The sequence below is a fragment of the Clupea harengus genome, unplaced genomic scaffold, assembly GCF_900700415.2.
Source record: "Clupea harengus unplaced genomic scaffold, Ch_v2.0.2, whole genome shotgun sequence".
NCBI classification, from domain to species: Eukaryota; Metazoa; Chordata; class Actinopteri; order Clupeiformes; family Clupeidae; genus Clupea; species Clupea harengus.
Genome location: NW_024879969.1, coordinates 33,017 through 45,977, shown reverse-complemented (window position 1 = coordinate 45,977; position 12,961 = coordinate 33,017). Strand labels below are relative to the sequence as shown.

Genomic DNA, 12,961 nt, shown 5'->3' with positions numbered 1-12,961 from the left:
CTCACTTATGTGGGTAAGGCTTGCAGATATTACATACTGTTGTTAGACCTAAAACACATCCACATAGCCCACACTTATAGCCCATATAGATTAGGGTTAGGGTTAGTCTAAACCTCCTGAATACATAACATTATATACTTCATCAGCTTTTATGTGACAAACAAAGTGGCATCCCTGAAAGCAGTTGGAACTGATCAGGGGCCATCTGGAATTAAGTCCAAGAGAAGAAAAAGGCAGTATGTCAGACAAACATACTCATACATCAGGTATTGTAGTTTGCCTTTACTGGGATGCTCGAGAAATTTGTCAGTAGGCCCTGGGAATTGATAAACATATTTGCACATTTAGAAGCAGATGAGGTACTACTTTCTGTGTGAGCTGTGAGAGCAGCATATATCATATATTTTGTATGTCAGTGTGGGCCTATAGCTGTTAAATGATGGAGACATCTTATTTGCAAAGAAGTTAAGGACAATATTTAGGGCAATGCAAATAATGAATATGAACAGTTATGCAGTCATGACATGACTCATACTGTGGGTCCATATGCATCCATGTAGTGTTCAATCACTTACTAAACTGAAAGATCTGTGAGAAAGATCGGACAGTCGAGCTGCAGTGTAAAACGCTTTGTTTACTTCTTGAGTGTTCATTTGACACGTGTCGATCAACTACAACTGGGATTTAGGTGACGCTGTGTGACGTCACGTGCAGAGAGCGAGCGCTAGAGAACAGGGGAAGGACGGGCAGAATGGCTACCCAGTGCCGTAGCTCCAAATGCACGGCAGAAAGAAAAGGGTTCCGGCGGGAACTCGATTCTTGGCGGCACAAGTTGATACATTGTGTGGGTAAGATTACAACTGTTTACTACTGATTCGTTTTTAAAGTGTGCACTGACGCGGTGCGATGCATACAACTTCGATTTCCTTTGCACCCGGCTGCTGTTTTGGCTTGGTTGCTAGATTGCTTGCTTGCTAGCTAGCGCATATCCAATGAACGTCAATATCGAGCTAGCTAAATTAACGTTAGCTAACCCAATTTCAAGCGTTGCGGCAATGACGAAGCTAACGTAGCTAGCTAACTGTTACTCTTAAGCCTGTCCACTCTCCATTTTCTTTGTCCTGCTGACTCCTCGGTCTTCCAATAGGAAGTAGTGCCCGCTAAGTGCCGTTTATTTTCGAATAATTTATTAGTGAATGATTGCCATGTCAAGCGCGTTTATGATAGCCGCGGTTACTTGGCCAACTCATTTTAACGTAATGTTGGCCGGCCAGCAGTTTTTCAGACGCGGTTTTCCTTGTGTTGCTCCGGTAAAGATACACAAACGGTAACTTAACCTAGCTAACGTTAGCTAACTTTGCGACTTGTATCTGGATGACACGGCAAGCTACACTGAAGCGAACACAGCGTGGCTAGTCAGCCAGTCCACCTTAACCAGATACATTATAAGGGTGAATAACAAAAGCTGGGTTGTCAACACCGTGCAAGATGAAATTGAACTAACATTCGCTAAGGTTGTTGTAATGTTACTTGCGTTGGTTAAGGGATTGCCTTTCAACCGCTCATTTTACATTAACGTTATTGAAAATACATCGCACATCTATTGACGGTTTACTGTCTTGTTGATTTTTGGCTGATTTATAAACACTCGCACGATTGTGGCGGTAATGTCAAGGTTTACGTAGCAGTCGCTAACGTTAACTATCTTACTGTGTCAAGGTTTTCGGTGTTGACTACCAACCATAATCTCAGCGGTATTTTGATTCACTTTTTAATAACATTGTAACATAATAACATTGGCGTTACTGTAGTTTTACTTGCCAGCTCACATAACATGTTGTGATTAATTTAGATTAACGTCAGCCAAATGGCGATTCAGTTCGGCTATGTGACGTTAACGTAGCAACAAAGCGAATTAAGGCGTTCATTTGTTTTGTTATTTCTGTCGAAGGTCAGATATCAATGTGTGGAAAAGCTGATATAATTGGCTCTAAAATTTTGGAGAAAAAAAACACTTGCTATCAAAACTGAGCCAATCGGCAGCGTAGAATAATATTAACAGCAACTCCGATGTTTTGGGACACTGGCTTATTAGGTTCATAGGTAGCGTACATTCAGATAACGAAATGCAGATATTGCCTAACTCTGAATGTAAAGGATGTATTTGTCATATCCATCCGAACAGTTATGTTCAGTGCGGATCTTATTATTTTTTTTATATAATTTCCCGGCTGTTACAAAATAACTTGCCACTATACCATTCTAGGATTTGAAAGCATACTGGAAGGAATTTATGGACCAAGGTTGCTCAGAGATCTCAGTATTTTTGAAGGTGAGTGTCTCCTGCGTGTGTGTGTGAGAGGGGGAGAATGGGCTGCGGATTTATTGTCCTAAACGTTTTTAGTATAAATTCTGCCTCAAATTGTCCAAAAGATATGGCCTCTAGCCATCTTCGTATATAAATGACATGGGTTGATTATGCTGAGGGAAAAGGCACATTAGTATGACCGTTTCGCTGTTTTTCAGACTGTGAACCAGAAGCCGTTGATGATTGGTCAGAAGATGCAAGGTGCTCTTTTTGCAATCTTCAACTTGAAAAACTAAGTGTAAGTTGAAGTATCACCTTTTACTGAAGAGGGTTAAGTCTACTAACAATAATGTTAACAGCAGATCATATTTTGCCCTCCAATGAATAACCTAAAATATAAAGTAAACTATGGAATTTGAGACCTCAAACAAGATAGATGTCTGTAATGGTACTTTCCATGCTTTTTCCCTTAAACAGGACCATAATCCCACAGTTGCCTCTCCTCAGTCCCCCCCCTGTCCAGACACACCTCCACCTCAGGGCCAGTCCAACACTGACAAAGTCCAGTGCCAAGCAGACCGATTCCTCAGCTCAGTCTTTTGCAAGAAAGGTACTCCTGTTAACATGCTGACTTGCATCTGGGTTAAATTGTTTCATTTAAATTGGGATTATACTCTATTAGAATCAGTTTTGGCAAGCAAAAAAAAAAAACATCTACGTCTAGCATTTAGTTTGATTTAGCATGATTTTCATATTATGGGTCTTGCAATGTTACAAATTAAGGGGGGAAAAAAATGATAAATTCCTCTCTGTATCTGTCTTTTTGTTTGTGTGTGTGTTTGCAATAGACTTGCCTCAGAGCTGTGATTCAAACATTCCCCATGTGGCTCGAGAACTGATGAGTAAAATGATACATCAGTTTGCCATTGAGTATGCGTCCAAGAGCCAGCAGGAGGGCATGAATGGCTTCTCCGTGGACTCTGTTACCTCTGCACACTACAGTCTCCCCGAGCGATCCGAGGAGGATGGCCCCCTGGACCTCACCATCAGCCGCACCCACCTGGATATGGAACAAGGTAAGGGGAGGGAGTGAAGAGACATGACATTGTTTCATTAAAAGGATATTCTGGATTATTATTACATCATCTGCACATTCACAACCCTAGAAAGAGTTATTTTAAAAATATTCTTCTACGTAATCATATGGCTCAGACCAGTGGTGAAAGAGCCTCAGTAGTCAGGCCCTGGTCTTGCCATAGTTATGGAAATCTTGACCTGGCATAATCCTGTTTATACATACTCACATGCCCCAAATATTGCCTAATTCCTCAACATTTGCAGTGTTGCAAGGTTTCTCACGACAACCCAATACACGATAAACATGTTGGGAAGGAAAGTAACAGTTAATAAACAACAGAAGATGGAACGCTTTGTTTTCAAGTCGTAGGGAATAGGAACAACATAGCTATATGCTCTTCTCCTAATGCTTTGAAGCATGAAAATGATTTAGGTGGTGTGAATGGCTAATCAGCCAATGGAGAACACATTTATTGATTTATATCCAACCTAAATTCAAGCACAAATCAGTAGTGATGGTACTCAATGGTGGTCTTGTCTTTAGAACTTCATCAGAAATATTAGGGTGCCTCATAATTGAAACTTCAGTATGGAGTTTTTACAGGGGTGTGATTAACATAAAACACACGCACAAACCTAATTTAAACTGAACACAGAATTAGCTATTTCAGTGATTTCAAAGTACATTCAGCATGTTAGACTTTCTAGACTAGTCACATTTAGAATACCATTCTGGCATTTAACAGGCAGTGAGCGGTTGTGTACTGCGCATAGTGGTTGCTAGGCGGTGCAGTAAGCATTTGTGTGAGCTAATTTGATAGTTCTGTACGCCCAAAACATGAAATTCTGATATTCATTGTCACCCAAAATGAGGGCCTCCTCCTTTAACATGGGTAGTGTAGCATTACATTTGCAATTGACTGCTCACACAGACTCTCCCCTTCATATCTTGGCTTATTCCCCATTCACATGCCCGGTGCACATGAAGACAGATTGACAGGAAGTCAGGGAAGCTTCCTGATTTGGCCTGTGAATTGGCATGGTCCAATTGTTCTCACGGATGTGTATTACTGTGTACTGTGGCTCCAGACAACCCATGGTATAATTTAGTCTAAATGTGAGTGGAGAGACTGAGTGATAAAAATATTCCACCAATCAATCAAGCACCTTTTGAAGGCAGACCTTTGTTTTCTGTTCCAATCTGCACAGCTACTGAGAGGGTGAGTGGTGCCTCTGTGAAGTGGTGGGAGGGTTTTAGGGGGCAGTTACGTCTGGCTCCATGAGACTGACTACACTGATATCAAATGCAAAAGAGCTATGAAAATAAGCCATATGATGTCTCCAAACTGACAGAAGGTGTCAGTTTATGTCAAAATGACAGGTAATGGTTAATTGAAGGGCAACTCCTGATGGTCGGCAGCAAACTATGACTAAGACTATGAAAGGTAATTTAAAATGTTTGGCTCCCGTTGGGTCATTGAGTTGTTCAAAGTTCAAATCTTTTTTGATAACTGACTACACTACATTTACTGCCTACAATAAAGCATGTGTTTTTCCCATGTGGGGGTGGGTCCATTTTCTGGATCTTAAGCCTGAATGGCAGCATGTGTTTGGCTGAGCAGAATGCCATTGTCTCCGTCAGTTTATTTTAGTGTTTACTTTTTGAATCATCGGGAGTGCCACTGGCGAACATGCTGACAATACCTTTCTAAATTAAGTTTGCCCTATGTTACTTGGTGCCGCTTTACTCTCACACAACTTCTGCTTTTCCTCATGTTCTGATTGGTGGTTTTGCTTGAGGTTAGAGCTGGGCGACATGTTAAATTAATTTGTTTAATTTGAGTTTTTCAACGATGTGAAAAATGGCTAATTCACAAAATCAAGGTTAGTGCTTCCCCTGCTGTCACACTAATGCCAGTGCCAGCACTTCCCTGGAGTTACCACTGAGTTACCATAGTTACGACAGTAGCGCTGTCAGTAGACCAAGCAGTCCCTCCAGGATTTCTGGATGTTTTTTTATTTTAATTTTTAATCAATCAAAAAAGGATTTCTTTTTATTATTATTTTTGTCTCTTTTAAAGCCCACTTAAACTACATATACCAGAAAACAAATTATTTAGAGATATAAATCAGACATCAGACTGTCTTTACAACATAGTAATTTATATTTTTAGTAATAATATTTTAAACATATTTCTTGTTTCTGTGTGTTCTTCTGTACAAATATCTGAACTTTCACAACCATACTTTAATGTTATTGAAGTTAAGTTGTCATGTAAAATAAATAGATAGATGGATACTTTATTTATCCCGAGGGAAATTTAGAATACAATATCATGACATGATTTGAACTTTTAAACTCTATAATCATGAGTAATCCTGTACTATTGTTTAAATAAAACTGAACCGAAAACATGATTATTCAATATTTGTTGGCCATTCCTGGGCTCCCTGGAAGGTCCCAGGCAACTCGTGTTCATGACATTGAACCATGTCAAGTTTAGAGAGCTGATGTTGAATTGATCATGCAAAGGTTTCTAAACAGGGAGGTACTTATAGCTGCCTAGAATTTGTACTGGGCAGAATTATTTAAGTGTAAAGATGATTGTCTTGAAAGTTTTCTTGTCGGTGGTAATGATTATAGATGCCACAATTTTGGAGAAATAGAAGTCACTTGGATATTATAAGAAAACTACAGTGGTGCTTGAAAGTTTGTGAACCCCTTAGACTATATTTTGGCGTAAGTATGACCTAAAACACCAGATCCCTCTCAAAAGAACCCTATTAAACAAATGAGACACAATATAACCTTTTGGTTTAAATGAGAAGTGTTCTGTTTGGAGAAAAGAAAACACTGAAATCCAGCATAAGAACCTCATCTCATCTGTGAAACGTGGTGGTGTTATCATAAGAACCTCACCTCATCTGTGAAACGTGGTGGTATCATAAGAACCTCACCTCATCTGTGAAATGTGGTGGTGGTGTTATTGTTTGGACCTGTTTTGCTCTATCTGGGCCAGGACGGCATGCCATCATGGATGGAACAATGAGTTCTGAATTATATCCGCAAATTCTAAAGGAAAACGTCAGGATGACTGTCCAGGAACTGAATCTCAGAATGTGTATCATACAACAGGAAAACGACCCCAAGTACACAAGTTGTTCTACCAAAGAATGGTTGTAGAAGAATAAAGTGAATGTTTTGGAAAGTCCTGACCCTAATGCTAATGTTGTGAGTAAACTGTTTAACAGTTACTGGAAACATTAAGTTGCAGTTATTGCTGCACAAGGGGGTCACCAGATACTGAAGGCAAAGGTTCACATTAGGGATGCTTAGTTTGAAAAAATGTTCTGACCTATAAACAACGCATTAACTGACAAGAGGAAAATGTACTATTTAGAATGGACGAGTGTCTGTGTCTGTGACCCATTAATAAAACAGCAATACAACACTTTTTCTTTTTTTTTTCATAAGGGTTTTTAAAAAAAAAAAAAAATGTATACACGTGCAAATAGCAGCATTAACCAGTGGCAGCCGGTGGCTAATTTCACCAAGGAGTCAGACTATTCAAAATGGCTTGCTTGTTCAAAGCAACACTTGTACAATTCTCACCCACAGATTCAACACAAGTCAACACACACATCATCTGGCCTCAATTAAAGCCCAAACATAGCCAACAAGACAAGCATAAGTTAACGCATCATAACGAAGGCACCAGGCGAACCTTTGCCTTGAACGCTGTCACTCTTCGGCAGTCATCCTCAGGTGTGTGTTTAGGAGGCTGAACGTGATTGGGTAAATGTTGGAAGTTGACACGTCCTTTTCTGTGGACATGATGTTGGTCTCACATTTGAAAGTCTCAAACACGGGTACATTATCCAGACTTATTGCAGCTTTGTTCCTTTTTGCTCAGACAGAACAGCTGTTGATACAGCCCAGTAGTTCCTGAAAACCCTCCCCACAGACCACGCTGATGGGAAAAATGTCTTTCTCCATCATTGAACAGATTCTCAGAGTTATCGCCTCAGACCACCGTGCATTGCATCTTCACCTTGCAAACACGGAGGGCAAAATTTGTTATCCTCCATCACCCAATGCTTGTGGGTGTTTGCTTCGCAAGTGGTATTGCATTGTGCTTGTGGTACTGCTGTATTTCAATACTGCATTGCATATCTTACAAAGAAACTCTTTGTCTTTTTGGTGGAACTGGTCCCCTACAGTACTACTTCATTAGCGAAATATGGCCGTGAATACTGTGTTCCTAGTTCACATACTTTTGCCATTCACAGATATGTAACATTGGATCATTTTCCTTAACAAATAAACGACCAAGTATGTTTTTGTTTAATTGGGTTCTCTTTTTTTATTTATCTACTTTTAGGACTTTTTAGGACAATCTAGTGATGTTTTAGGTCAGGTTCAGGCAGAAATATTTGAAAGGGTTCACAAACTTTATAGCACCGCTGTACCTGCATTTTTGTCAGTTTTTGCCATTTCAGTTGAGTGAGCTGAATATCACGAAATTGGTGTTTTACATGGTAATGGTAGCTGCTTATAATCTTACAATTAAAGTCACAGTATGTAGTTGTTGGACTGTGTAAGAGGACGACCTTCTTATGTAGATACGATGGGCTCATTCTAAGATAACGAAAACACAACGATTAGTAGTTACAAGTAATTATACACTAATGAGAGATGGTGTTTTTGTTTATTTCTGTACCTCCCTACTGAAACGACCATTACATGTATTTTTGACTCTTGTTATTCCTTGCCTCCATCGCCTTGTTTTTGCTGTGTGGGTGTTTAAGCCCTGGGCTCTGTAAAGTGCTTTGAGACAATGTAAATGTTAATGGCATTGTATAAATGATTACAATTGAATTGAAATCAAATGTAACCTTTTCTTCCCAAGCAGATGGCGTGCTCGACCTCTCAAGAAAGAAGACGGGCGGCTCGTCAAGTGCATCCTCTCCAGAAGCCCCAGGGTGAGTCCATTTTCTCTTCTACTTTCTTCTTAAATGGCCCTTTACACTAGTCTGTGTACAAGATCAGCCCAGTATCATGAAGGGTGTTTTAGTTGAGATTTGTGGAATCACTGGAACACTCAGTGCCACATGTTGTGTCTGCTTTGAATGCCTTGTTGGATTTCATTTCATCATATTGGCACATTTGGTTAAGCTACAGCGTCTTTAGCATTTTGACTGATTCTCTTTCTTTCTTAGAATGACTAAAATGAAGTAAAATATAAATGGAATTACATTTACACACCAAAGTTTAAATGGTAGTTTTGAAAAGATTTTTTTTATTGTTTGATTCTCCTGTTGCACTGCGAAGGGTTGACTCTTTTATTGCTTGTTCGGAGGTAACGTCACATTTGTTAACAGTACAGGACTCGTGAATCTGTACAGCTCACTGAATTTGTTTTCATTTATTAATTTCTTTATTGTCATACTGATTTATGTACGTACCCGCCACTATTTCCAAACACAATAACCTTGACAGAGATAGGAACCATACCACGCAGTCTTTCACACTGCTGCACCTGTACACACAAGTACACCTGTTGCAAAGATACTGGAAGTGCGACCGTATTGTAGAAGTTTGTGTCATCACACAATTGACAAGAAACTGTCCTTCCAGGAAGTATCGTTTGCATCCTTTAATTAAAAAAAAAAACGATCCAAACAAAAAAATAAATTAAGCCCCACAACTCAGAGCAGACCAGTGGGAAGCAGTGATGTTACCCCCAAAACTATGGGCAAGGCATAAAGGAGTGGACCCTCAGTGCGAGTCTTGTCATTCGTCAGCTCATCATACCCCCTCCTCCGTTTCCTTCCATCCACCCTCTCCCCCTCCTTAGGAGACTGCAGAGAGAGAGAGAGGACTATTTGGACCGCAGCTCTGAGTTCTCAGAGGGTCTGCTCTCAAAGGCTTTGAAAGATGTTCAGTCAGGATCACTGGATATTCAAAAAGCAGCCATACTTTACGGGATACCTCAGAGAACCTTGCTTCTCCAGCTGGAGGCCTTAGCGTACGAAGGAGCGGGAGTGTTTCGCAGCATGGGCCAGGACAGCAGCTTAGACGGGGCCATGTGGCAGAGCCGGGAGGCTCGCCTGGTGCTCCAGCGGGTGGCGGCGTGGGCGCGGGCCCAGTCCTCCCGCACCGATCTGGGCAAAATATCGGCGGAGAACGCAGAGTTCCGCCTCCCCGTGGCTACCTCCTACCTGCATCAGCTTACTCTGCAGAAAATGGTCAGTCAGCTGCGGGACAAGAACGAGAGCCTGTTCGTCCCCGACACCCCTACGCCTCCACACAGCCCTGCTGCCTCACAAATCAAAATCCCTCAGGTGCGCCAAGGAGCTCAGCCCAAGCCCCAGGTGGACCTAGCGGATGCCATGTACCAGGCCTCCAAAGCCTCAGCCACTGCCGACGGTTCTGCCCTGTACCACAAGCTCAAGACCATCCTGCCGAAGCAGGCCCAGCTGGAGTACCCTCCAACACTGCTTCAGTCGAGGATGGAGTCCTGCCTGCTGCAGGCTGACCTGCCCCCCAACCTCTGCCTCCAGAGCAGCCGCAACAACAGGAGTGCCAGTGGCAACGAGGACATGGACGAGAGCGGGCGGCGGGACAAGCAGCCACGGAAGAAGCGCGGCCGCTACCGGCAGTACGACCACGACGTCCTGGAAGAGGCCGTCACCATGGTGATGACCGGGAAGATGAGTGTGTCAAAAGCACAAGGAGTCTACGGAGTACCTCACAGCACCCTGGAGTACAAAGTGAAGGAGCGGACGGGAACTCTGAAAATCCCGCCGAAAAAGAAGCTCAGGTCACTGGAGCCGGGCCAGACGGATACAGCCAATTCAGGGACGACGGCCGGCTCCAGACACTTCTGAAAACACCGCAGTTCCTCAAGTCACTCTGTAACACTTGAACCTTTCAAACCTCTACAGCGTATATGCTTACATGAAAAAGAAGAGTCACAACACTTGCTTTTAAAGAAAAAAGTCTATTCAGGGTTTTCACTGTGGAATTGAATCTTTCTCTCTATATATATATATATATACGCAAATATGACTAAACACTCTTAAATTTAAGTTCTTTCAATTGTAGCTTCTGCATTTTAACTCTGGACATTCAGGATCCTCTATAACTTAAGCTTTCTGGAGCATTAATGATTGTCATGTGCAGCTTATAGCCAGTTAGCCCTTCTACTGAAGACTTAAAGTCAGTGTTGATTATCTTGGACCTAATGGTAGTTTTAATTCAGAACAGGAATTGGGGCAGAAAGGAGCATTTGATGCCAGTTGTCCAGCCATTTCTTATTTCCAGTTTAGTGGTCAGATTCCTGTAAACTGAAATGGCTGAAATATTTGTGCTTTTTTAGTAACAGGAGATAACCCAACATTTTAAAGATTCTTACAGGTTTACTTTAAGGAAAACAGAACCAGGTGTATTTTAATATTAGTCAAGCCCTTACTAAGTTTTGTGACATTTCATTTAGTATCTTTAAAATGTTCACTAGCTAAGGTTGGAATGCATCATAGAGCATGTTTGAAATGTGCACAGATCTTTTTAAAAAGAAGAAAAAATGAAAGAGCTTGAGAATGGTAAGGTCTTGTGAATGTGAGCTGTTTTCAAAAGTATCTATTATAAAGGCATATTGACATATTTTCTTTCTGCACTCTTCTACTGCAAACCTCACTGAGTTACCACTCCGCTGCTTGAACTTAAATGTCTATGTCAAATGTATCTTTATTCATAACAGTGCTTTTTTTCTCTGTGTAAACGGGCACCATTGCATTATCTATCTGCTATAACCAAAATAACAGTTCAGGGTCGCATCACACATCAACTTTTCTCTTTTGCTAATGCAGTCTTTTCTCTCTCTCTGTCTCTTCTAATAGAACGTTTTAATGAAACATTATGATTGCAGGAAAAGCACTTAGGTGCCAGTGGCGCCAAGGTGTCTCTTTACTTTTTTTTTTTTTTTTTGTATTAGCTGTGAACCATTCACTGTAAATGCCACAGAAATCAAGGATCGCATGGACCTCCAATGACTGAATATTGATGCAACGCAGTTGAATTGAAATGAAGGATGATGAGATTAGTCTGATGTGCGTTCAGAGTTTTTCTGACGTGCTCGTTTCTGTGTTTGTCGTTGTATTGTGAATTTTGTATGTTTCCATGTAGCTGTCTTTTTCTCTCTCTCTCTGACAAAATACTCCTCAGATTCTATAGCATTTTAATCTACAAACAACTGAATGTTCTCTCAGATTTTCATAACAATACACAGTGCCTGTCTTTACAATCACTACTCAGCCATGTAGTGCAACTTTGTGGGAGCTATCAGCAAATGGATTACTCTACATTGTATGAGTATCACTGTATTGCTTCTTGGAGAAACGAGTTATAGCGTACCGACACAACCTCTGTCTCCGTTTTGTTTTCTTTCTTTGGGTTTTTTTTGTGGAAATAGTCTGGTGACAGCCTTTTTTCCCTCTGGTTTTACTTTATTTTACTGATGCAGGTATAAAAAAAAAAAAAAACGACTTATTGTTAATCAGTTATTTATGCATACGTCAATTGCACTATAATGACTAAATTATTTATGTTCTGTAATTGGTATATCTAAATGTTTTGTGTTGTAAGTGTGTTGATTATTTATTAATTTATCGTGGTCAGAATCTGTGAAACTTTTTTTTCCGTTACGGTAACTTGTATGGAAGCACTTTGATGCTCTTGCACATCAAAAACGTGACGTGTTTTACTGCAATTGCATGCATAGCTGATTTTTAAATGTTTCCCTAAGAATAACTTTATATCCCCATGATTTGCCCCCAAGCCCTTCCATTATTTAAATATTTGAAACAAATGGCCCTTGCTTTATAAGATGGTGAGCTCTAAAAAGAGTCACTAAAAAGCTCCCTGAGAATAATTTATGTCTGTCAACCAAAATCATTTTGTGTGACGTGGCAAATGATTACTTAATGAGTGTCTTTCATTCTCTTGATTGTGTTTTAATATTTCCAATTCAGGGCTAATCAGGAAAAAGTTTGTAAAGTTTGATGGTGTTCTCGACTGTACTCTTTCCAACACTAAACCCAGTCCGATCACATATTACCTCTCTTTAGACACTCCATTAATAAAGCAAATGTTTTCTATTTATTCTTATCCTACTGAGCTCTTTTTGCTAAATTGGTTAATGTTTTAGTGGTAAATGTTTTTGTAAGATTGAAATTTACTTTGAAGTTTTTAGGATGTGTTGCTCGCAAAATCGACATGATTTTCCTTATGTTAACAGTCCCCTATTCCCTGTTTTGTAGATGATTGATCAGTTTGTAAATTTGAAGTCAGTGGATATCCCATCTAAGATACATTGTTGATTTTGAGTTGAGCGTTGCAACAATCTTTATCCTCTGCCTTCTGCAACTTGTCAATAAAAGACAAAAAAAAATACAAAAAAGGATTCATCCGACTGTCTCCTTTATTGCACAATGAGTATGTATTTAGAATATTAAATTAATTTGTTCTATGTATATATATTTACATTTTTAGAGAGATCATTATTTTACCAATAA

The 12,961-nt window shown here is 40.3% G+C and overlaps 1 protein-coding gene across 2 annotated transcripts; it reads left to right on the top strand.

Annotated features, from left to right (window-relative positions):
* The first annotated feature begins 690 nt into the window (after positions 1-690).
* On the top strand, positions 691-12,849 carry lcorl (ligand dependent nuclear receptor corepressor-like). Of its 2 annotated transcripts, none has more exons than XM_042705859.1 (7): positions 691-848; positions 2,267-2,332; positions 2,527-2,606; positions 2,786-2,918; positions 3,157-3,384; positions 8,299-8,368; positions 9,244-12,849. In XM_042705859.1, the coding sequence occupies exons 1-7, from the start codon at positions 752-754 to the stop codon at positions 10,274-10,276; spliced, it is 1,707 nt and encodes a 568-aa protein (XP_042561793.1). In that variant the 5' UTR covers positions 691-751; the 3' UTR covers positions 10,277-12,849. The 2 variants fall into 2 exon arrangements, with proteins under 2 accessions (XP_042561793.1, XP_042561792.1); XM_042705858.1 differs by having other exon boundaries at positions 8,296-8,368.
* The last annotated feature ends 112 nt before the right edge of the window (positions 12,850-12,961 follow it).

Bases quoted from the DNA above. Each gene is read 5' to 3' on its own strand.
- lcorl (XM_042705858.1), top strand. From the start codon at position 752: ATGGCTACCCAGTGCCGTAGCTCCAAATGCACGGCAGAAAGAAAAGGG. The intron at 849-2,266 runs GTAAGATTACAA...ATACCATTCTAG, and splicing joins CAAGTTGATACATTGTGTGG to GATTTGAAAGCATACTGGAA. The intron at 2,607-2,785 runs GTAAGTTGAAGT...TCCCTTAAACAG, and splicing joins TTCAACTTGAAAAACTAAGT to GACCATAATCCCACAGTTGC.